The 25,389-nt window shown below is 36.5% G+C and overlaps 1 protein-coding gene across 1 annotated transcript; it reads left to right on the top strand.

Moving 5' to 3' along the window:
* On the top strand, positions 1-22,112 carry BMS1 (BMS1 ribosome biogenesis factor). The gene is made up of 22 exons (XM_035329794.1): positions 1-229; positions 629-819; positions 2,405-2,484; positions 3,627-3,815; positions 4,310-4,452; positions 5,650-5,771; positions 6,366-6,562; positions 7,247-7,383; positions 7,935-8,740; positions 9,568-9,669; positions 10,813-10,970; positions 11,518-11,599; positions 12,534-12,610; positions 13,603-13,785; positions 15,385-15,573; positions 16,176-16,356; positions 16,906-16,964; positions 17,966-18,088; positions 19,103-19,250; positions 20,195-20,370; positions 20,731-20,892; positions 21,597-22,112. The coding sequence occupies exons 1-22, from the start codon at positions 48-50 to the stop codon at positions 21,831-21,833; spliced, it is 3,924 nt and encodes a 1,307-aa protein (XP_035185685.1). The 5' UTR covers positions 1-47; the 3' UTR covers positions 21,834-22,112.
* Positions 22,113-25,389: the final 3,277 nt, after the last annotated feature.

Genomic DNA, 25,389 nt, shown 5'->3' with positions numbered 1-25,389 from the left:
CGTCCGCCTGCTGCTGGCTGGCTGTGCGCTGCTGCTGAACGAGTAAGATGGAGGAGAAGGAGAAGGAGAAGAAAAAGCACCGTGCGAAGCACAGTGGGCCGAAGGCGGAGAAGAAAAGGAAACGTTACCTCAATGATCTAGGAATAGGAGACGAGGAGGATGCTCGCAAAAGAAACCCCAAAGCCTTCACGGTCCAGTCCGCGGTGCGGATGGCCAGAACTTTCCATAGGTAAGGAACAGGGATATATATACGTTATACAACGTGCAGAGTCAGGCAGATGAACAGACGTTTAATGGGGTTTCTTTACTCCTTTGTGTAGAAATGCACATAGTGCAACTTTCACTGGCATGCTCACGAAGCTTTCATTATTTACAAGGTTGTGTTGTAACTTACATGGTGTCGCCAGTGCAGTGCTTTCTGCATCTGTGTTATGTGCTGCAGGTATGCTGTTCTTAAGGAAAAAAAAAATACCTTGTAGCTCTTTAGATTGTTGGAGTTCCACATAGATGTTAGCATCCAGGCGCTTGCTGAAACTTCATGGTTGGATTTTTGCATCTGCTGAAGATTTTGAGAAAGAAACATTACTGATTTGTAGGTTCTTTTTGTTTGTTACAAATTTCTTCTCAGAACTCAGGATTTGAAGACTAAAAAACATCACATCCCCGTGGTTGACCGTACTCCTTTAGAGCCACCTCCTGTGGTGGTGGTTGTCGTTGGCCCTCCCAAGGTTGGAAAGAGCACCTTAATAAAATGTCTCATTAAGAACTTCACAAGGCAAAAATTGGTTGAAATCCGGGGTCCTGTTACTATTGTTTCAGGTGAGAACAAAGATACGAGAAAAGGAAATGCCTATTTTACACTCTTTAGTTGTCTTGATTTTAGAGCTAGTTCATGTTCTCATAATTTTTGGTCACGTTTGGTCACAGAAATCATTTGGGTGTGTTATCAGGCATACTCTTTAACAGTAACAGAATAGCAAGACTAGGGCTTTTACCCTTCTAAACTTGTTCTTTCCACCCTGCTGAGATCTCAGTTCTGTTTTTTCTTTCTGGCCTTTTGTCTGTGTTTTTTTTTTTTTTTTTTCCCTCAAAATCCCCAAATATTTTTCCTAGTTTTTGTTTTCTCTTGGGTTCTCTTTTTCCTTTTGAACTGTTTTTCTCTAGCTTTATCTTAGCCTCTACATGCATATCTTGTTCTTTCAGGTTCCCAGTGTTAAAATCCCATCTTTGTTTCCCTTTCTTTCTTAGACCAAGAGTTAATTTGCTTAGCTATTTCCAGTTACGTTTCTCCATCTCATCCCTTAGTCATTTCCTTTTCTCTTTTTGTGAAGTTTTCAGTCCCAATTTCCACTTGGCCTAGCCTGTTCTTTTCATTTCTTGGATATTACCAGTTGGATCATCGAGGTCCTAGGAGGAATATCTCAGCAAAAGTATTTTTAAGGGAGATCTTGCTTGGACCCAGACAACTGTGTTTGGTGTAGGTAGTCTCTAGAGATTTAAATTAATAAATCTGTGCAGCATGGAACAGGCTGCCTGGGGAAGTGGTTGAGTCACCGTCCCTGGAGGCCTTCAAAAAAGTTATAGATGTAGAACTCAGTAGCATGATTTAGTGGTGGACTTGTCAGTACTAGGTTAAAGGCTGGACTAGATCCTTTTGGGATCTTCTCTAACACGAATCATTCTATGATTCTGTGATCTGCTTTTTGCAAGGAATAATTGACAAATGTGGAAGAGGAAAAAATTGAAAGGGAAAATGTGCTAAATTGGATTTTTTGGTTGGTCTACTGGGATGCAGGGACTGAACTTTGATAACTTTAGACAATAGTTATTTAAAGTTGTCATTCTTGTTGTCTGAAGTTTCATTAGATAATTCTGGTTAGTTGGTTAGTCAAGTCAAATTAATTCCTGGTACTTTCTTCTAATTGAGCTGCATGTTAAGAAATCTTTCTTGCCCTCTACTTTTTTTTTTTTTTTTTTTTTTTTTTTTTTAAATCTTCATCAGGGTGTATTTTTCCTGATAATACCAAAAGGACCAAAAGTATCTATAAAATGAAGTCCTTGGTACTAACTCTGGGTTACTAAGGATAAGCAGAGGTTTTCTACAAAGTAAAAAAAACAAACTGTTGCTGTTAGCGTTGTTTTTTGGAAAAGGCCAAGCAACTTCTTTGAAACCATGTACTCAACCTGATAATTTTAAACCAAACGGTTAAAATTTAGCAGAAATAAAAGTGTTTGTTAACAGGCACTTGTACAATCACACATATTTGACAGTCTATATGCTAGAGAAGAATGTGAGTCCCAGATACTGTTTAGGAACTGAAGGAGTATAAATTGAAAAGCAAGCTGTGGAGTAATTAATTTTCTTTCTGTTTCAGTTTTTGGTTCTTATTAATCTTGTTTTCAGGTAAAAAACGCAGGCTAACTATTATTGAATGTGGATGTGACATTAACACAATGATTGACCTGGCTAAAGTTGCTGATTTGGTAAGTTAACAATAGATGGTAATTTTTATTATAATTCATATTGAAAGTACTACTTTCTACTAGACTGCACGAAGAGTGTCTTCTTTGCAGTCTGATGTCTGTCTTTGAAGGCTGCTGTGCATCCATGTGATTGATTTCAGTGAAACGTTATCACCTTCGTAACTTTTACTACGGTGGATAAAATCTGTTTGTATTGAGGACCCGATGCACAGTCCACGTATCTGCTTAGAATTCTACTTTACGTGTGCGTTTAGAATATAGTGTTCGTAGCCGATTAGGGCTTGAGATCCTTAGCTAAATATTGACTGAGTTAAAGTGCACGCAGTAGTCCAGATACTGTTGTACCTGCATGTTTTCTACTTGAGGAAGTGAGATGTATTTAAAAAAATCTGCAAAAATCAGTCAGTAAGTAGATGTGACATGTTTCAGATACTGAATGCACACAGTGACGCTGCAACTTTATTTGGGCTTATTGTTAGGAGGCTGAAATGACATCATAACTTGCCGACCTTTTTCATCAGTTGCCATGCATTTTAAGTTCTTCATTGCTGAGGACCCAACGTGGCTTTGCTTCCATTTTCATGCTACTTTGGGTGCCATTTTCCTGTGTCAGTGTATTTTAGCGATGCATAACAATACTGCAGTGTGTGCAGAAAGCTTGTTGTCTTGCTTTACCAAAACACTTTGCCTCAGAGGCCTTAATCAATCTAAGCCAAAGACACCCAAAACTGAGGAGGTTTGTTATTTTTATCAGTCATTCCTGAAAATATTGGAGGGTTTTCAATTTTTCATTTTTAAACTTTGCCAAGTAAATACCTGTTCGGGCCTTAATATAATAGTGTATATTACTGTATTCATAGGGCAGCTGTGTTCTTCTGTAGTTCTGTTTGAGAGAGTGTGCAAATGAGATCTGTGCTAAGATTTGATTGACTGGAAAAGCAGATTTGATTTCCTAAACTGAAGTAACTTCTGAAGCATACTGTAATTAAAAAGGCCAAGTTGATTTTCAGGTTATATGAAAATAAATAACAAAACTTTTGCAAGATTTTTGTTCTGAAGAAGCTTATGACTTTAAAGGCTTGGTCTAGCTTGTATAGGCATCATAGTGGTCTTCCAGTGAAACGATGATCTTGTGTCTTCAGGTTCTGATGCTCATTGATGCCAGCTTTGGATTCGAGATGGAAACATTTGAATTCCTGAACATTTGTCAGGTACATGGCTTTCCGAAAATTATGGGAATTCTTACCCACCTGGATACGTTCAAGAACAACAAACAATTAAAGAAGACAAAAAAGAAGTTAAAGCACAGATTCTGGACTGAAGTATATCCGGTATGACAGCCAACATTCATTTTCCGTATATTTTGATTTAAATTAGACTGAATTAAGACTAAGACAATACTTTAAAAAAAATGGCATTGTTAAAATCTGTTTAATAATATTCTAAATGAACAATTTTGATACTATATCAAATAATGTGATCTTCTACTTACTGAAATACTTGGATAATTATTCTGTGTCCCAAGCTACTAATGTGTTGTACTAGTAAAAAGGTCTGTTAGCAGGTATTATGCAAGAGGAATATGCTTGTTCAATTTCAGACACAAATCGAACCTTTGCACCATTTTTTTCACTGTGAATTATTTTCTCCTAAGGTTTAGGGGGCAGTTTTCATGTTGAAATAAGCTAAGTAATTTGATCTTTTGGAATCCATTTTAAATTGCAATGTATGTTTATGATTTACAAATTAGAATTCCATTAGCTCTTTCAGTTTTGCAGGTATTAAAATGATATTTAATGTTTTTATGTCTTTTTACTGTGTTTAGGGTGCTAAGCTGTTCTATCTGTCTGGGATGGTTCATGGAGAATATCAAAAGCAGGAAATTCACAACTTGGGGCGTTTTATCTCTGTTATGAAATTCCGACCCCTTACTTGGCAAACTTCTCACCCATATGTTCTTGTGGACAGGTGTGTGCTTTTCTCTGATCTGCAGTGTCAGCATTGAAAACACCTTTGCAGTTAAAAAGGCTATATTATTAGAACCAGTAAGCTTTATGTCTGTAATGGGTATTTAGTAATTATCTTGATGGCTTGGGGGAAATTAAAACATACTTTTAAGTTTGCGTCCGTGAGTTTAGCCATTCATTTTCTACTTGAATTGGATCATATTGCCTGGCCTTTGGTATGTAGTAAATTTCTTTTGAAACCGAGGAAAAAAATATTAGAGGATCCTTTCTGTTTATGATTTTATTAAATCTCTAGAAAAGTAAAAGCACTCCAGCAGTTTAACAAGGGCTGGTGAATTAGTTCATGCGCAACATGAAAGTGATCTTGATGATGGCTGTGCCTGCCAGAGAAATTACTTCTCCTTTCATGTTTTATTGCCAGAATGGTTACAGTTATGATTAAACTCTTACAAAATTCTTACTGAAATTCTTTAAAGAATTGAAAGAATTTCTTACTGAAATGTTAGAAAAAAATATTAGAAAAGTAGGTAAGTATCATGCAAAGTCCTGTGAAATACACAAAGCAAAGACAGGGAAAAAGAGAAGAAAAATATTCTGTAATCTTTCAGTCTCATTGTTCTAGGTTACTCTGTTTCCATTATTTTGCTTTCTGGCTGAGTTATAAGCTCATCTACAGCCAGAGTAAGTGTCCCCTCCTTGGTGTTTTTGTTCCCTCCTTTGTGCAGTATAGAAAGCAGCAGTGGAAGCAGTTTCCATCCCATCTGCCTGAAATCAGTCTATCTTTTCCTGTGCCTGTCCCTATAGTATTTTTTTGTATTGCTCACTGACATTATTAAGGAAAAGAAGGTACTACACGGCTGAAGGGAATACATCTTTCAGATTCTTACGGTGGTAACCTGTTTTCCCTCTACTAGCAAAATTGATTTGAGGAGTGTTGTGTGTGGAAAGCATATAAATAATGATAAAAATGTTAAGCAGGAGGTAGATGTTCAGGGAAACGTCAGTAAGTCTTCTGGAAATACATTGTTAGACATGATGATGCAACTTTTAAAATAAAACTGTAAAATATATATATATATATTTTTCTTCATGATATTTATCTTATACCAGATTGATTTTTAGGGTTTGCGAAACATGACTTACTGGTGCCTCAGTTCTATTCTCTTACTTTTTTTTTTTTTTTTTTAATGTTGGGTAGAATGGAAGATTTGACAAACCCAGAGGATGTCCGAATCAATCCCAAATGTGACAGGAAGGTATCTGTTTATGGCTACTTAAGAGGAGCACACCTAAAAAATAAAAGCCAAATTCATATGCCAGGTAATTTATCGGATTCTTAAAACTGTGTTTGTGCTGATCTATGTAGCTGACATTATTGTGAATTTATTTGCATCTTTAAACAGGACATTGTAAAATTTTTCACCTTTCTATGCTTTTGGAACTTATTTTTTATAACATTTCTGTAGAAATACATAATTGTAAATAGTTTTGCTTTTAATTCTGCAGTTCCCTTGGAGTGTTAAACACATAACGGGCAGCATCTGAACATCTTCAGTGGTGTTTTGCTTTAAAAGATGCTTGTAGTGTAAAATAGCACTAGTGAAAATAAAATTTGGCTTATGTAAAAATATACTCATTGAATAAATTCAGTATTTAAGTGCATGTTTTAAAAGCTTAAATTTCTTAATTTTGTATTAAAAATAGACAAACACAAAGCTTTTCAATATTCTGGTGAACATATGTAAGCTTCTCTAAGTTCAGTGGTAAACAAAAAAATCAGATATTTGATACAAAGCTTGTTGTTGACAAATTACTGAATGCTGTAATATTTCTTTACCTCTTTGTAATGAACTGTACACATCTTAGAACTAAAACTTTATGAAAGCCTTATTGCTTCACTGTCTGTCACTCCAGGTGTAGGGGACTTCACTGTGAGTGATGTGAGTTTCCTACCAGACCCCTGTGCCTTACCTGAACAGCAGAAGAAGCGTTCATTAAGTGAGAAAGAGAAGCTAATCTATGCCCCTCTCTCAGGAGTGGGCGGTATTGTGTATGATAAAGACGCTGTTTATATTGACCTTGGTGGAAGCCATGCTCATAAAAACGAAGAGGTAAAGGAATGTTGTTGATAAGAATTCTCCTCTCTTACAGAATGTAGTTTTCACCTTTAGAGTCAAAATGAAGTGCTTAACAATAAGCTTCTTAAAAAGAAAAAAAATCCCTATATATTGTTTAACTTCTTTCTCTGCTCTAGTGTTTTTTTCTTAGTAAAATGTTGTGCAAAACATTTGAAAGATCAATTACTAATAAGTAATTGAAGTTAGTTTTGGAAACTTTCAAAACATTGACTTAAGATTTATGGAAGCTCCGGGTGCTGGGATATTATTATTGTTACTTTGTAAAGTAGGGTACTTGCAGGAAAGCATTTACAGGATTTGACTCGTCAAAGGGAGAGTTGGCATATATTTGCATATGCAACAATTGACTTCAGCTGCTTTCCTCTATATTCTGCTAAATGTTAAATACGTTTAGGTTGATAATATGTAGGATCGCTTACGTTTACCACAGTGGTTACATACTGTGAAGGAGGCCGTCTTTCATTTTTCATGGGTTAATATTACGTGCATTCTTGAAAGAGGTGGGACCTTGCTATGCTGAGAAAATGTTTATTGAAAATGCTTTGGAATTTTTTTCTTCACAAATGCATATTCCTACTGTTTTAGGCAGATTAATGACTTCGTTAGATGTTTATTTATTCATCTTAATTTAAATGTAAAACAATGTTTGTTTTCCAGGAGGAAGTGAGACCAAATCATGAACTAGTTCAGAGCCTCATCTCCACTCATTCAGCCATTGATGTTAAGATGGCATCAAGCAAGGTTTCTCTCTTCATGGACTCTAGACCATTAGGTTCAGAAGATGTAGGACAAGAGTAAGTTTTGAATTTTGAGTAGTGCTTGAACATTAAAGAATCTTTGGTTTTATGTTTTAACTTAGGAAAAATTCTTAATTGAGCACAATTAGTAGAATGGCTCATAGCCTATTTCTTCTTCTAAGACTTCTTATGCCAAGTACATATTTTGAAAAATAATTGCTATTAAAGTTTTGTAAGCAGTATAATTCTGCCATCCAGAAATTGCTTGCTGTTACAGCCTTAAGAAGTGCAACTGTGTTTTTCGTCAGAGCTTTGGAGAACAGTAGTCACAATCTTCAGTGAAATTCTTTGTATAACCCATTTTCATTCAATGGAAAAGTAAGAAAATTTTTAGAATTATGTATGCCTATAATGTAGTGTAGTATGGTAAGAGGCTTACCATACTTAAATAAGTCTGTTGCCTTTCTAGTGTTTTCCATAACCTCTCTGTGTTTTTGATATTCCTCCTACAAAAAGGCTTTAAGATATTACCATGAAGCTTAATTGTTTCACTAAAATTTCCTTGCACTTGACTCTCTTCCCCCCAAATGTGATCTTTGAAAAAACAGGTTTGTGATGCCAAAAGAAGAGAGGCAGATTGATTTGAAGACTGGAAGAGTACGTCGGAAGGCATTATTTGATGAAGAAGAGAAGAAAGAAAATGATGATGCAGTTAGTGATGTGGAAGACAACCAAGAAGAAGAAGCCATGTCTGATGATGGAAGTGATGGTGATGATGAAGAAGATGTGGAGGAAGAAAGTGACGAAGAGCTATTAGGGGAAGAGATGGCTCTTGGGAGTGGTAAGCGCCTGAAAACAGAGGTGGCTAAAGAAGAATCCATGAGTGAACTGCCAGCATTTGCAGATAGTGAGGATGATCTTGAGATGAGTTCAGAAGAAGAAGGAAAAACTGCATCTGAAGAAAATGAGATGGAGGAAGACGAGGACGATGAGCAAGGGACATACAGGAATGAAAGCTCAGATAGCGAATTCGAGGCTGTAAGCAAAGGAGTTGCCGAGTCTGAAAAATATGAAATAGCTAGTGAAGATAGAGAAATGAGATCACAACTGTCAGCTCGCAGTCTGAAAAAGAAAACAGTGCTCACAGCAGATTCGGGAAATTGCACAGCAGAAGAGGCATCAGAATCTGAGGCTGAATCCCTTGATGAGGGAGATGACGAAGAACAATCACATGATGAATTAGAAGCTGAAGTGTCAAATCAGAAACAATTTCATCATACTTGGACAAAGAAAGCTGATAGTCCTAAACAGAATAAACTTGAAGCTGTAGAATCTGAAGATGATGATATTGAAAATCTACTGAGAGAGGAAGAGGAGTATGAAGAAAAAACAGATTTTTCTGCTGACACTGCAGGTAGGCTATGAATATTATATTTTTTCTAATGCAGATTTTTTATTGGGTTCATTGATAAAAGATATTGTAACGACTAAATATTATATGTATTGGAGGGGCAGCATTGTATTGAGTGACCAACCTCAAATTATTTGGTGTTAAGTCTTTGATTTGCAGTGTAGTAAGCAGGTCTCAGGTTTCCTTGCTCAAAAATGGAGGTGATTCGTTTTTATAAAATTCAGTGTTTCTATATACGTTTCTTCTTATCTTTAATCTTTCTGGATATGTGTGTAAAATAAATTAAGATGCTCTATTACATTTAGAAAGAATAAACCATTCTTGGGGGGAATATTACTAAAATGTTTTAACCATTGACCTGAGCATTTGAATATGTTGCCCTGAGAGGCTGTTGAATCTCCGTTCTCAGAGATACTCAAAAGCTATTTGGGTGGTCCTGGGTAACTTGCTCTAGGTGACCCTACTTGAGCAGGGAGGCTGGACAAGATAACTTAAAGAGGTCCCTTCCAGCCTCGACCATTTTGTGACTCTTTGAACAGGAAAAGTATAGTCGTGAAAATAGTCAGATTTGTTATTATTGCTAATAATCTCATATACTTTTGTCCTTCTACAATTAGCATTCATCAGGAGGGAAAAAAAAAAAAAGAGGAGGTAAAACCTGTTAGCCATATTGGGTTTCTACGTATATATGAAGTATGAAAAAAAGATAAACTGTGGGTTGTGTTTACATTTCTTAAGCCTGTGGTGGCTATGTCCTTATTTAAATCATTTATGTAGTTCCTAAGTTTTGCCATTTTCTGGGGATGGAATGTGCATTTTTCCCTTTTCAGGTGCACTGAAGTGGAAAGAGGATCTCACACAGAAGGCAGCTCAGGCCTTTCTAAGGCAGCAACAGTCAACCCCTAATCTTCGAAAACTTGTATATGGAACAGGTACAGATTTGTCTGGAAACTTACACTATCTTAATATATAGTAGGCTTTTAGCTGCCACCAAGTTCGTAAGTCTAAATCTTGGAGCACTTTTAGAGGGAGGCTTCAGAGGAGTTAATTGAGTTTCTTAATTGCCAATACTAATTTTCACTGATAATTTTAATAAAGACAGTTTTTACTTTTCCAATAAAAACATTTTGAGCTCATTTGGCAGACTGCTTGGTTGTTACTCATGTTTTACGGAATAACTATTTTCCCCAAGACGTCAAAATTTTAGTTGCTTCTATAATTGTATAGTAGTTATTACACAAATCCATTATGGTGATAGATGCCTTTCATAAAGTCATGTCTTTTCATTGGCTGTTTTCAGTAATTTCCGTCTCTGTGACGGAGTGTGGAATATTCTTTTAGACATTTCTTAGTGTTATCGTGTCTGAGATAAGGGTGTTTGTCAAGGAAAAACAATAAATAAGCCAGCTGACTTAAAAAGAAAACAAAATAGTTTTTTATATAACTTGTCCTATGTAATTTTCAATTTTTCCAGTCTGAACGTACAAAAGTCATTATGCAGAAGCTATATAGAATACAGTAAGAATTTGGCTTCCATAAACCTCTCAGTGCAGGAATTGAAAGACTTACTGACAGTTTTTCAAGTCCAATATCCTTGATTTAGACTAGCTTAGTGTTGCTTTTACTGCCAGATCATTTTGGTATTGTTTCTAGTCATGGTATTGAGAGAACACTCTGTTTACTTATTGGACATTATTTTTGGTGATGATTCCTGTTATGCAAATAGAACTAGATTTCAGGTTGTTCAAGTAAGTACATGGAATTTGTGAAGTATATTATGTTTCAATATGGAACAATTGCACAACTAAAGCTGAGTATGGTCACAGCATATAGTTATCTTCCTGGCTGTTGCTTACCTGACTTGTTCCTTGTTTATGTATTGGTTCAACTCTACACCAGATCAGAACCATGACTTTTTCTTCAGTCTTTGATATTTTTGGTATAAGGTGCTTTTAGCTTGCTTTTTTTTTTCCCCTCAAACTACTGCAAGTGTTGTGAAACAAGGTGGAAAAGAGGTGGTTGACAAATGTAATCCATGCACTATGGAGGATGTAATCACTGTCTGTTTCATGTAGCTGTTGAGGATGACGAACATAGAAGTGAGGATGCAGGTGATGAACTTGGAGGTTTGTTTCAAGTCAGACGTCCAGACAAAGAATCCAAAGAGAAAGCTAATGCTCTTGACTGCTCCAAATTTCTGATAGAAAAGCCTCAGGACTGGGACTTAGAAGAGGTAATGCACTTAGATAATTGTTTTTGCAATCTTATGATGGTTATGTCTTGGGTATGTCTTCAAAAGCACTACTAAGTTGTTATGGAGGAGTGGCATTGAAACAAACCAATGCGAGGGACAATGAGTGTCATACATTCTGCTACTTACGGTCATTAGATGTATTTACTATCTAACAGGTTTCAAGGTCTGTTCTCACATGAATTGAAAGCTAGGTAGAATAAGTTAGTTTAATGCTCGCCTCTCAATTATCTGATGGACCATAGTTTTCTGTTTATGTAAAAAACAAACAAAAAAAACAAAAACGGGAATCATGAGTGGAAATACGATGTGTAAAGACATTTGGGCAAGATTTGAGGTAGTTTCTCATTCCTACTTTCAGCTGAGGCATTATGTAGTTTTGGTAATGATGTCTTGATGTGAAGCTGTGTGTGAGAATATCAGATTATCTCTAAGACGGGAAATTGGTTGAGGAGAGGTGAATGAATAAGAGAATGTTTGTGTTGTTGATCTGGATAGTTAAAGCCTCTTATCAACACTTATTTTTCAGGTTATGAGCAGTATTAAAGACTGCTTTGTTACAGGAAAGTGGGAAGATGATAAAGATGCTGCAAAGTTGTTGGAGGAAGATGGTATGTGTCAGATTTCTAAAAATGGCTAATGGATAAAGAAGTTTAAAAGAAAAAATATGACTTCATAGTTATGCATTTAGAACGTTTTGCACTAGTTATATATTGAAATTTTCTTCAAACTGTAATATAAAGTAGTATACAGATGTGAATATATTTAAATGTTGCTGTAAAAATGTGCAAGTAGCACATTTTGAAAATTTGCTCTCTGAAAAAGAGGCTGCATATTTTAAATTAGGAAATGAAGTCCTTATTTAACCCTTGTTCATACCAACTTCTCATTGTTTATGTTAATTTAGCTTTTTATCTACATTTTATTGCTTTGGATAGTCTGGGTGGAAATAAATTATCTGTTATGGAAAGACAAACTCATCACTTGCATTTGGCTCAAAATGAGATCTATCTTGAGATTTTTTTAAGATTATTTTTTGTGTGTAGTTTTATAAATGTTTGGAAAAACATTAAAAAAATAGTAATATGTCTATACTGTTTCTGCAGATTGAGGTTTGATAGTTTTAGGAATTCTTTAAACTTAAAAATTGTCTGCTTTATTTATTTATTTATGTTAATAGAGAAGCTCAATGGCTCTGCTAGGTGCCTTGAGTCATTAGAGTATTAACTAAAAGCATTCCTGTTACATTAAGTTAATTTTGTGAGGTAGCGTCTGTGTGTTCATTTAGAATGATTAAGCTTTATTTTTGTATTTGAACATAAAGTATAGGTATCAAAACGTAAAAGGAGTATCCAGTGGAGTTCAGCTGATAATAGAGAGAATAGAGAAGACAGAACATATTTCTAAAACTTGATAGGAAGGAAATACGTTTGGGCTGAAACTAATCTACAAAGTAATTCTAAGTACAACACTGAAAGTATGATGAATTCTATGGGACAATATAATAGGTTAGATGTCAGATGTCTTGGATGTTTCTTGTTGCAGAAGAACTGTATGGAGATTTTGAAGATCTTGAAACAGGTGTTGTGCACAAAGGAAAGCCTGCTGCTGAAGGAGATGAGGTATGACCTGTGTTTGCGTATTCTGGAGCAATGTATATATGTGAGTTTCTGATCAACTAGTAGGCAACCTATGCAATACATTTCATTTTTGTGACTTGAAATAAATGAATATGAGCGAGGAAGAAAAGATATGTGACTCTGGAACCTATAAAAAGATCATACATTTTAAGATTAAATCTTATTTGTTTAAAATAAATCGAGTAGATTAATTAAGTCATCTCGCTATTTAACAGTAGATGTCAGGCTTAATCAAGAATTGGAGGATCTGAAGTAATAAGAGAAATATCTTAAAAGCGAGTGTTATCACAAGCGTTCATACTGTGTCATCTGTTGTGGTAGATTATAGAGCTCTGTTTAAACACAGCAAACAATGGCAACTTAGATTCCTTACATCTGCATAAAAAAGGCTGGTGGAAGCACTTTTCTGCTGTGACTTGGATGTCTCCCAAGAACAGAGCTGTAGTCATCTGTGATAATATAGATTGAAAAGTCAAAAAATTTTTAGACTGAACAATTTGATGTCTTTACAATTGGTATAAAATAAAGGTAACATCATCATTTTGGCAGCGTTCAAATGGTTTGTGAACAAGCTTACTCCTCTCTGGCCGCTAGAGTGCTTCCCTCAGAGCAGTATGAGTCAATGCTACCAACAAGGTTTTTTTTTCCTCTTCTACTACATGTGCTTGTTTTCGATGTAGAATAATAGGCCAATTTTAGGGTCTTTTCCCCAACGTTAAAATAAATGTTAAGTCAAGAAGCCTTTTAGTGAAAAGGGATATGATAAGATTATGGAATGTCTTGGTCATAGCCAAAGTCATATGTTCTTTTATGAGTAACTTAGAAAATATTTCCATTTTAGGTAGAAATGAATAAGTCAATGCAATCGCTTGCATTGTGAAAAAAATATTTCTTAATATGTATTAAAAACGTTGATCAGAATGGCTTGTTTTCAGTGAACACTTTTACGTATTTGCTAAATTATCTTTGATCAGTCTGAAAATGAGGAAGAGGGCAATGACGGAAAGAAGTCCAAACCAGAAGCTGAGGAAGAGGAAAAGAAAAAGGAGCGTCTGGACAAGAAACGGAAGCTGAAAGAAATGTTTGATGCAGAGTATGATGAAGGGGATGCCACATACTTCGATGATCTTAAAGAAGAAATGCATAAACAGGCCCAGGTACAAGCTGTTAACTTGGCAATTTATCTGACTGTGTGTTTTCAGAAATGCCGCACACACTTTGCCTGAAGGACTTTGCTGGAGACACGCATGACAAACCAAACAAATGAAAGTTTAATTTAAATTGAGTTATTTAGTTAACTATATTCTAAATCACTGAATAGATAAAGTTTACATGACATATCTTGACTTATTTAGAAGTTTTTAACAATAATCCATTTGTTACTTGGTAGTGGAACTAGCATGTCAGGTCTTAAAAAATAAACCAAACAACAACAAAAACAAGAGAGAGAAGTCCTGAGGCCCTTCTCTTTCCAGAAGAAGCTTTATATGTGGAAGGAAGTAAAAGTCCTTCTCATACTAACTTGCATCAGATATTTGCCTGGTATTACTTTGGTGTGTTTTTTGCAGTGTTAAAGATAGACGAGTAAGTTTGCGTGGTAGTCTTCTCATCAAACTGTCAAGCTATTTTGAGAAAAAATGTTGATGGTGATGCCAAGTACATGTAGTAGGAGTCGAGGGTAACTAGTCGCAATTTGGTACTGATCTTGTTCCAGGCCTTGTTTCTAGATAAAATCCTCTGAACTTAAAATTGGCTTATTTCTTTGGCTGGCTTGGAAGAACATTACATTACATTCCTGATAATTTCACTGTCTTCTATTCTGACAAAATCTTGCCACAGATAGTCATTAAACTAATTGTTACCCTCTTGTATTAGGCTGTGTCATAAGCGATTGTGGTGTAGTGACATACTTACTAAGAACACTTGAAGAGTAAACAAGTAATTCCAGTAAAATTATATGAAATAATTTACAATTGTTTCACTAGAGGTCTTTTTAAGAAATACATATCTGCAGTTAGCTGTGCTCCTACTGCAGGATGGAAGGGCAAGCATCTCACACTGGGGATGTTCAAAGACTTCTTCAAAAATAAGCTTGGGCCCCAAGATTTGTGCCGTATCTTAGTACCTTGGAAAATGAAACTGGTAATTAGTTTGCTTGAACATTGCGTCTTACATTGTAAGATCACTGAACATCAGGAGCTAAAGTAGGATGGTAAAGCTTTTCTTATTCACAATGATATCTTGTTAAATATTTACACAATATCTGCATTTATATGGCACAGAAGAGCTTTAAAAGACCCATTTGAGGATACAGAGTGTCCGAGGACACAGAAATATTTTTAAGCTGCTGAGTAAGATAGGAGCCCTGTCCCCTTATAAGCGGCACCTACAGATCAGGATGTTATCTTTAAAAGGTAATTGGGTTCCTAAATCAAAAATGTACTTTTGATAGTTGTACCTTTAAAATCCAAAGTCACCTTTATGAAAGGTGTATCAGAAGTGACTCAGTCATTTGCTTCTCTTGGGCGCTGTCTTTCAAGTAGACTAACAGGCCCACTTGGGATTTCAAATTGGAAGGATTTCATGGTGGCAGAGAGGATTTATGGTTCTGAATAAAAAGTCACAAAACCTATTAGATCTTTTAAGAGATATTTATATAAATCTTAGCATGTTTTAAATAGAACCGGCACCTCATGAACAAGTTGTTAATACTTGAGTTTTGTAAAACACATGATGACTTTCTCTTTGACACATAGCTTAATCGAGCTGAATTTGAAGATCAAGATGATGAAACCAGAGTGCAGTATGAGGGTTTTCGGCCTGGGATGTACGTTCGAATAGAAATTGAGAATGTCCCATGTGAATTTGTCCTGAATTTTGACCCTCATTATCCTATTATCCTGGGAGGTTTAGGCAACAGTGAAGGAAATGTTGGATATGTACAGGTATGTAGCCAAAGCTGTGAGTACATTTTCTTTCAGTACAGACGTGCTTTATGGTGTTTGGAGTTGCTTTTTGTTTTCTGTTTCTTAAGGATATAGTAATCAGACAGAAGTATTTGTTTTAATCTCTTGAATAGTGGAATTGCTTTTGATACAATTAACTCTATGATAGCAGACACTGGAGTTTCACAGGCTTAGATGGATAACGGGAAGAAAAATGTTACTGTTATTTAACGTTCATAATAGGGATCTGCAGATAGGTCTCAGGACTAAAGTACACTAATTGTGGTTGCTAAATCACAGGCATGAGGTTCATGTTCTATCAACAGGTGGCTGAAGAAAAGTTACTAGTTTGTATATGTTTTTTGTTTTATTTGTTGTAATACACGAATGCAAACACAATTTGGAAGTAAGTGAAATACTGATTAGCTTTATCTTTCCAGTCAACCTAGCATTAATGAATATTCAAGGATAAAAGCTTTCTGAGTAAGAAAATTCTAGTGTAGTTGGAAGCTGCTTTCAATCATTCCTCAAAATTAAGGCTTGACTTTCCAAAGTAGTGTGATTATCTTGTTATAACATTGTTGATCTTTTCTTCTGATTAGTTGCGCCTGAAGAAGCACCGATGGTATAAGAAGATTCTTAAGACACGTGACCCTTTAATTCTGTCATTAGGTTGGAGGCGATTTCAGACTATCCCGATGTTCTACATTGAAGATCACAATGGGCGTCACAGACTTCTAAAGTACACACCGCAACATATGCATTGTGGAGCAACTTTTTGGGGTGAGGGCATTATGGAGCTACTGTCTTGAATTACTTATATCCTGTAAAGCTTGAGAATTTTGTAAAGATTTTAAGGAAACACAGCTGGGAACTTCGGGAACGAAAGATCTTTAAGAAACTGTGTTCCCTGTGGAATATAAAATATCAAAAAATGTATAGTAAAACAGGCAGTTGGTAAAAGAGAAAGAAGGGAGGTGGGTTATTTGGCTTTTAATCAAATTGTGAGCATTCTGCTTGGTTGTATTGTGTCAAGGAGGAACCTGATTTGTTTGGCTGTGTGCAGAGAAGTCGAGCACTTGCACACACATGGGCTGGACATACAAATGCTTCCATACGAAAGTAAATTTGTGCACAAATAATTGCCTTAACTTTAGTGGGGCTGTTTATCTGAGTAATGGATTGAATATTTTATTTAACCTCTCCTTGGTTTTATTTGTTGTGATTATTCAGGTGTTTCTATGCTTTTTGAGCTTTAAGTAGAAGCTATATGTTGTATAAAAAGCCCTTTATTAAAAGCCCTTCATGCTTTTTTATGTAATTTTCTTGTAGGGCCAATCACTCCTCAGGGGACAGGATTTTTGGCAGTTCAGTCTGTCAGTGGCACAACGGTAGGTCTGTTACAACAAAGTGCCAATTACTGCTTTCCATAGGATTTATATTTTTATAATAAATGGATTCAGGGAGGAAGATTTACATGTTGTAAAACAGAGATGTTGTAGGACCTTAGCAGGTGGGTGGACTCATCTTTTGAAAGATGTATTGTGATGAGATAGGAAACTAGATAGAGTCTTTTTTTTTCTTACAACAATTTTTTTCTGCTATACTGAAAACGATAAACACTGTTTTACTATTTTCCATTGAAGGGTTTATGCCTACTTGTTTTTCAGGCACTCAGTATTTAGATATTTTAAAAACCTTTTTTAATTCAGAGATTCTGATATTTCTGTTGAAAAAGTTTGTCCTTGGTGTGATTTTTCTGTATCTCATTAGGGTTTTTATGAGTATTTGAATTCCTCTAAATAATGTTCAAGCAGTATTGATCAAATACAATCTTTTTTTGCATATGTTACCCATATAGAGATCGACGTTTACAGACAGCATACAATGGCTTTTTGAGTGGCATTGTAATGAGAATAACAGTAGTGATTATCTCTTTCTTAAATATACCTCGTGTAAGTCCTGTTGCACAGACATCGTGTTACAAGTATTAGAAGGTTATTCTTGTCATGTGTCTACAACATAATAATGATTTACAGCAGTGCATGACTCTTTTCCTTTGAGATCTTGAGCAAGATTCTGTTTTACAGAGAAAAAACAGAAAGATAACAAGGACTTGCAGGTTGCTTCCAAGATAATTAGAATGGAAGCTCTGAGAATCTCATTAGTGAATGTCAGGAATGTTGTGTCAGCGGTATCTTAACTAGTCTGTATGAAGTCTGTTTATATTTGTCATCCTGAGCTATTCCTGTAAATGTTATAAATTCTGAATTCAAAACTAAAAAGCAATATAATTGTATCAATGAAATTGTTTCTTCGCTATTTAGTAAATATATGTATTGCTATGCGATAAATGTGGTTCAGCCATGTCTTTTATCTCTGTGTGTTTCAGCCTGATTTCCGGATAGCTGCCACAGGAGTTGTGCTTGATTTAGACAAATCCATAACTGTTGTGAAGAAATTAAAGCTAACTGGCTTTCCATTCAAAATTTATAAGAACACTTCTTTTATTAAGGTATGTATGTACTATAAAACTATTCACCATTGTTAGGAAGGAGTGCAACTTGGGTCTATGTTCATCTGTCTTTCCCGAGGCAGAAGTTCTCCATAATGATTGCATAGTGTCTCTAAAGGTACTAGACAACAAATACCAACTACTATTGTTAACCAGACAAGATTTCTGGAACAGTCACCTGGCTGACACATGGTATGGGTTTTGTTGCTGTTTTGTTTTGTTCTTCTTAGTTTATTTTTACTTTCTTCCTCAAACCCACTGGTTAGCTTGCTGTAGTGGTAGACAACTCTGGAGAATGTGAACCTATCCACAGTGTCATTCAAGCAGCTTGATCCCACTGAATTTCAGCCCTGGGGTCAAGAATGGCTTCTAGCAGTGCTTTAGGACTTCATAACTACAGTTATAAAAAAGTTTGGGGCAGGAAATGTTGCAAAAGTGAATTTTGACTGACCCTCCTGCTCTCATTAGTTGGGCTCTGAGGAAAAAATTAGGTTATTCTGCATTTGGGGCATTAAGCAACTAAGGACTGATTCGAACAGCCAAGCACTCAAGTATTTGTATTAAGCATGCACAGATTTTTCCTGGATTTTCCTGTGGTTTATGCGAGGAGAAGCACAAATCATGCAGAGCTGTATTAGTCTCACAGCTAGCAATTTGAGGCAGCTTACTTGCTTTTAAGGTTTGCTATTTTCCAGCAAATCACTTTCTAAAAGAGAACTGGACATATTCTCTCAAGTATGCTCAATTTTAGAGTTTCAAATGTATGTATTTAATGCTAAAAACATTGCCTCTGATGTATGACTCAAAAGAGATATCTTCTAGTAAATTCAAGTCAGTTCAGTAGGTTTTTGGTATGATCAGTACTTGTGGTATAAAGACCACAAGTATAAAGACCTCTGTTCTTCCTGTTTCTTCATCAGATGCTTGTGAAGATTACTTCTGTTTTTGTGGCCTACATAGGTCACAGAAATAAACGTAGCATCTTGAATAATGGTGGGTAATTCACGCTTTCAGGGAATGTTTAACTCTCAGTTGGAAGTGGCTAAATTTGAAGGTGCAGCAATTCGTACTGTGAGTGGTATCCGAGGACAAATCAAAAAGGCCCTCCGAGCTCCAGCAGGTGCTTTTAGAGCAACATTTGAAGACAAGTTGCTGATGAGCGGTAAGTTGCACTTTCCATGTAAGATTGATAAGGGGCTGTTATCACACGACTTTCATCCTGCTTCACAGATTGAAATGCAGCGTCTCAGTCTCTGGAATCTGATAATTGAGATGTGAATTCACAAAGCATGAAATCTGCTGAGATGCAGAATGAAATAATAAAAAAGAAGTACATTTATGTTGGATTTCTTTTAGTTATACTTGGGAGTCTTACAGTATATAGATGAAAAGGTTTGTCTTGGAGATTTATTTCTCTGAGTGTTTTGAAGTGTACACAGTATGCATACAGTATGGTATGCTTTCCTCCATGAATGTTAATCGTATTTAGTGATGCAAATGCTAGAAGGATTTTTTTTTTTTTTTTCCCTGAGAAATTAAGTGTGGCATTTTAACTGGTTATTTTTTTTTTCCCCCTAATGTTTTGGGGAAATTAAGCAAGGAATAGGGCTTAGTGAGCTCCTGTGTTTGCTGAGTCTTGCTGTGATGTTGAGAACGTGAGGTTGTGTTTATCTAGGTTTATATGACTTCTGTTGTCTTAAACACAGCAATATTATGGACAGTACAAAACAAAAGCAGGTTAGTTCTTTTATAAAAAAAAATAAGCAGAGGTTAGGCAAATCCTCTTTATTGGTCATAGTACAGGCACAGATAGATACGTGAACTCTTGTACTAGTTCCTTAATTGAATAGGAATAAGTAGGGTGGTATTCATTTGGCTGCTCTTCAGGAATATACAGTCCTCATGACTTCGTGGTGTTTTGCAGAATCCAGGTGTACAAATAATTACATTGCTTCCGCCTAAATTTGAAGAGATTTGGTATATGTGCCAAATACAATACTAGCATGCGGTCTAGATGTTAGTTATATATTCTGTTCAGACAATATTTGCTTAAAATATAGATGTGATAAACTATGTTGTCAGAGCCAAGTGATATTTTTCTTTCAGATATTGTCTTTGTGAGGACTTGGTATCCTGTTTCTATCCCGAAATTTTATAACCCTGTAACATCCTTGCTGAAGCCAGCGGGTGAGAAAGACAGTTGGAGAGGAATGAAGACAACAGGCCAGCTGAGGCATGAGCGAGGCATCAAATTGAAGCAAAACAAAGATTCCCTCTATAAGGTACATTTAATACATTTTTTTTTTTAAGCCAGTCTAATCTGCACTCTGGCTTAGACCTGTGCAAACCGAGACCAGGGTAAACACATATATGCATATGTATGAACATGTGATTTAATATTTTTATGCACAGTACACAGTCTTTCCTGGCATGAGAGAGGAGTGAAGCAGTGGAAAGCAAATTGTTTTGGATCAATGAGAGTTTATAAAATAATTGGAATGGTAAAGTAGGAGTGAAGTTTTCATTCACAGCTTGGTGCTAGGGAGAACTTTTTTCTTTTTTATTCCCCTGAATTTTGGAAAATACAATGAAAGCTTCTTAGGGTCACGCATCTTACATATGTTCTATATCCGTTCTTCTAGCCTATCGTGAGGGAGAAAAAACATTTCAATAAGCTCCACATTCCTAAAGCACTGCAGAAAGCACTGCCATTTAAGAACAAGCCTAAGAACCTTGAGAAGAAAGGCAAGACTCCAAAAGACCAGTGGAGACCAGCTGTTATCAGGGAGCCTCATGAAAAGAAGGTAATTATCACTTATTCTGAAACAAGGATTCCCTACTGGTAAATGTGTTGCTTAGACTATTTCTAACTATTGTTTTCACATTTGAATGTATTGCTAGTGCTAAAGATACGTACGCTCCTACTGAAAAACTATCACTGCATTTTTTTTTTTGTTTGGCCCGTGGTACATAAATAGAAATGGCTCTGAGTGGATAGTGTCTGTTTATTAAGCTAGTAGGTCCCCTGAAACTTGAATGAGACTTCTGTCCTTTTCATAGTATTTTCAAGGTATTTTGGTTGGATATGGAGCTCTCATAGTGGGGGTGACTTAAAATGATGGTTGCAGTCTTGTATTTGTCTTGTCATTACTATGTGTTATTAACCGAGATGGGACTTGAAGCAAATACTCTACTTTAAAAATTGAGAATTGCAGAGTGCTTTCACAGGCAAGAAGATCTGAACTTCAGTTTGTGTTTTATAGTAGCAGTTAAGCACAGCTTGTAAATAGTATCAAACCAAAATCAGAGTACACAAAAATTAGATTTTTGATTAACTGCCCAACAAGATAAATTAAATTAAACCATGTTCGGCATTAGGGAACAGGTGTAAAAATTGTTAGGAATTTGTCCTGAATCTCTGATTCATTATATGGTTGGCAGTTGCAGTTCAACTGTTTCTTGCTCCAAAACAGAACTTTCTATTGATTTTTTTTTTTTTCTGTTTTAGATATCGGCCTTACTCAGCGCTCTGAGTACAGTGAATAACTACAAGATAAAGAAAGCCAGAGTAAAACATCGACAGCAGGTTAAAGAATATCTTAAAGTTAAGCAGAAGGAGGAGGAACAAAAAATGAAGAGGCAAAAGGAGGCTAAGAAGAAAATTTATCGAATACTGGGACAAAGGGAGAAAAAATTGCAGAAGTCAAGCTTGAAAGGATCTAGTGAGGGAGAGAAGGATGTGTAAAACATCAGATTTCAGGGCAAATGGAAATAATATGGTAGTTCTGCAATTTTCTGTTGAAGAAACAAAGGCATTGGACTACACTAAGTGTGCTTTTAAGAGAAGAAAAAATGCAAATATGACCTTTTTCAAAGTATTGGAACACATTTTCAAATGTATGTAAATAAGATGTAGAAGTATGGATTGTGATTTTTCTACATGATATCCTGGAGGACTTTGTATTTCAGTATATTTCTATCCATACTGCAAATCTGTCAGCTAATAAAGTATTTTATTGCCAATTACTGAGTATTCTTTCTTTGTAAGTGTATTGTCTTATTTCTAGTGGACTTCCGTGGAAGAAGGAACTCCAGTGGATGTCTCTGAATGTGCTTCTGCGTTGGCAGTACTGTGGGCTATTGCCTCAATTTTGCTATTGGCAAGTCTTCCACTAAAAGGCATGAAGATCACCTGTTACTGGTCAGGAGTTTTGTATTCTCTAGCTTTGATGTACTAGCAGATGCCACTAGAGTAGCATACTCCTTTGCCTAAATCAACTGTTTGTGCCTGAAGGCATCTCATATTTTTCTGCTGCTCAATAGATCTGAAACAAATCTTCAGAACAGAGCTTCTTTGAGATCTTCTGTTACTTGAGCTGTTTTGGCATGCTGAGACTGCCGGTAGACCTCTCAGTAAGTGCAACTTTCTGGCCGAGCAGTGTTAGATACTTTCTGAATGCTGGTAACTACTGAGTGATTTTCTGTGAGGTAGGCACAGACAGTGTAATTTGCTTCCTTTGGGAATGCCTTATCATGTCTGGCCAGCTTAGTTTGATGGTGTGGAGTTAAACTTCCTTGAGATGAGTGAAGTTGTAGCAGGTAGTTTCAATTCTGTTAAATTAACTGATGGTTGAAATCTTTTTCAGCATGATAGGCTTTGAACAATCATTATTTGGGAGAGCAGAGGAATTTATTTTTGTTACACCATATATGCCATCAAATAGTTACTGTGATAGACCCATTTTTAATACTTCATCCTCAAAGAGGCAGTGGTTCAGATAAAAATCAGTAATTTCTTGGTCTCTTTCCTGAATGAATTCACTCTTTATCATCAAGCCAAAATTCATTATTATTATTACACTGTGGTAATATTTGCTATCTCTGATGGGAGATCCCATGTGGGCTCAGGTTCCCTCACACAAAAGCTTTCTGCTGAATGGGTTTGTAGGCTTCTATGTGAATGTTTAGCATTTCAGAACTTCCTTAATTAATCTCATAACATTCTGTGTACTCATAATATCGAAATTCTAATGCATCCATTTATACCTATATGATACTGGGTTGAAACCAGACTCAATTTGCTGGTAATTTCTTTTCCCCTGTAATGTTCAACTGAGGTCATGTGAGTATCATTCCTAAATAATTTAAGATTCTCTGCTTAACAAACAACTGCTGCCTTCAGAATTTTGCAAAAAAGCTGTTGGCTCTGTGTGTGTATGTGTAGGTTAGGTATAACTTAAACTTGGAAGAAGAGTTTCCCCTTGATCCCATTTTTATGCTCTTGAGAGCAAACTTAAGTCTTAGGTGCCATTGTGTGTATCTTCCATGTACTCATGTTTGCATTTTTACTCACAGTTCATGACAAGTAATTGCATTGTTTTTTTTTTTTTGTTTGTTTGTTTTCTCTAACATTACCAGTGCAATGCTTATGGTTTCACCTCTGCTGTTTATATGTAATTTAAAATTATGTAAATAAAAATAATTATGTAGTTTGCTGGTAATAGCTCTGCCAAAGATAAATTGGGAAACAGTGGATAACAATAGTTTTGTTGTGGAGACAGCCGTTCAGAGAGCCAAAGAAGTATGAAAATGTTTAACTTGTGAAGGTTGTACAAAATATTCTGGATTATACTTTCTTTTTACTCTTTAGGTAGCCCATTTCAAAGGGAGAGAAAAAAATTGAACTGATTTTTCTTTCTTATAAAAATTTAATGTGTAGCCAGCTGTGCAGAGAAGCTGGTGTATTCTCTGAGCTTGGGAAGTTCTTCAAGGACTCCCAGAGTACGGTTTTAAGTCCTACCTTTAAGCTTATCTAACGTTCATTTTAGTACCATGCTACTGCAGTTGGAGTGTGTCTGTCACTGGAGACTTGCAGTTGTTCCCAGTTTTTCTGTCCCATTCCCTGCTCCCAGGGACCTCTTCCTATGTCTTGGTGTCACCAAAACCAGGTAGGAGATAGCTGCTGCGCCTCTGTCAGCACGTGCCCACCACTAGTCTGCAGCAATTAACAGCAGCACTCTTACGGCAAATGGAAATGGGATTTAAATGAGCTTTGGCTTCTTGGGGGTCTGCTGGTGGGTGGTAATTTCCAAAGCTTTGGCGGTGTCTGCGTAGCTGACCCATGTAAAAACGTTGGCTATAGCCATCTGAAATACCAGTAGTTGGGTTTCAAAGAAGAAAAAGAAAAAATGCGGCACCTTCATACCATGATATGTATTTGTTAAGCTGAGTTTGCACCTGGCCATACCGGATGTGCAAGTGTGAGCAGATGGCCTGAAGGCTGGTGTGCTGCGGGCTGAGGAAGGGCACCTCTTCCATCTGGAAAGATCTGCTGCAGTGGCAGAGGCTCTGCTCACAGAAAGGCAAATATCTTGCAGTCTCTCTTGCAGAACAGATTTTATTTTGGAAATTTATGAGAGAAAACAGTTTTAGTAAGCATCACAGCTGATTCTGTCACTGCTTTGGACTCGAAGAGGCCCGGCACTGCCCAGGTTTTATGGTGATAGAGAGCTTGGCCGAGGTCCAGTACATTTGCTAATTGTTCCTGGGCTGTGATTTACAGTGCTCTGGAGAAGGTCACTATAAATCCTCAACCCTGGTATGAGGGGAGCAGTGCACAACATATAGATTAAAATCGTCACTATGAGTATTTGTCTGAAAATAATGACTTTGCATAGGTGGGAGATCCTATTAATATTGTATGTGAAGACAGCTACCAGAGTCCTGGTAAGAAAGGTATTTGTTTTTCATCCAAAAAGACTTTTTAAAAAAATAACAAACTTTTTTTTTTCTTTTTTTTTCTCTTTTTTTTTTTTTTTAATAACAATGACCTTTAGTAGTGCTTTTGGCCCATTCTGAGCACTGGATTATTTAGCTTTGTCCTGAGGGAGTAGAAAAGGGAAGGGGTTAGTCCTGAGGCAGGCCCTGCCCCAGTGGGCTGTGGGCCAACCCTGGCCCCCAGGCCGCAGGTCTGCGGCTGCCAAATTGCAGCCAGAAACTCCTGCACATTTACTGAGGGGAAAGCTGCCAGCCTTGGGGAAAATGAGGGCCTCAATATACATGAAGTAACCCCTAAAGTAGAAGGAAACCTCCTGGGGTAAGGCTATGGTGTCTGGAGAGGGGTTTTTGTGTCACAGAGAGTGAAGAATGGGGACGGTCTCCTTTTGGTTCATCAGCATCTGGTGACAGTATCTGGTCTTCGACACAAGATACCCTGTGAGATATTTCTTGTGATTTTAGTTTCCACGTCCCCTGGAGCACTGTCCCCACAGTGTGTGGCCACTCGCCACCTCTCCTCAGGA

This window comes from Oxyura jamaicensis, chromosome 6, assembly GCF_011077185.1.
Source record: "Oxyura jamaicensis isolate SHBP4307 breed ruddy duck chromosome 6, BPBGC_Ojam_1.0, whole genome shotgun sequence".
NCBI classification, from domain to species: domain Eukaryota; kingdom Metazoa; phylum Chordata; class Aves; order Anseriformes; family Anatidae; genus Oxyura; species Oxyura jamaicensis.
Note: the sequence above shows the minus strand (reverse complement) of the source record. Positions and strands in the feature narration are given on the sequence as shown.

Excerpts from the sequence above, each read along its gene's own strand:
- BMS1 (XM_035329794.1), top strand. The coding sequence starts at position 48 with ATGGAGGAGAAGGAGAAGGAGAAGAAAAAGCACCGTGCGAAGCACAGT. Across the intron at positions 820-2,404 it reads TCCTGTTACTATTGTTTCAG|GTAAAAAACGCAGGCTAACT; the intron begins GTGAGAACAAAG and ends TCTTGTTTTCAG. Across the intron at positions 15,574-16,175 it reads GAAATGTTGGATATGTACAG|TTGCGCCTGAAGAAGCACCG; the intron begins GTATGTAGCCAA and ends TCTTCTGATTAG.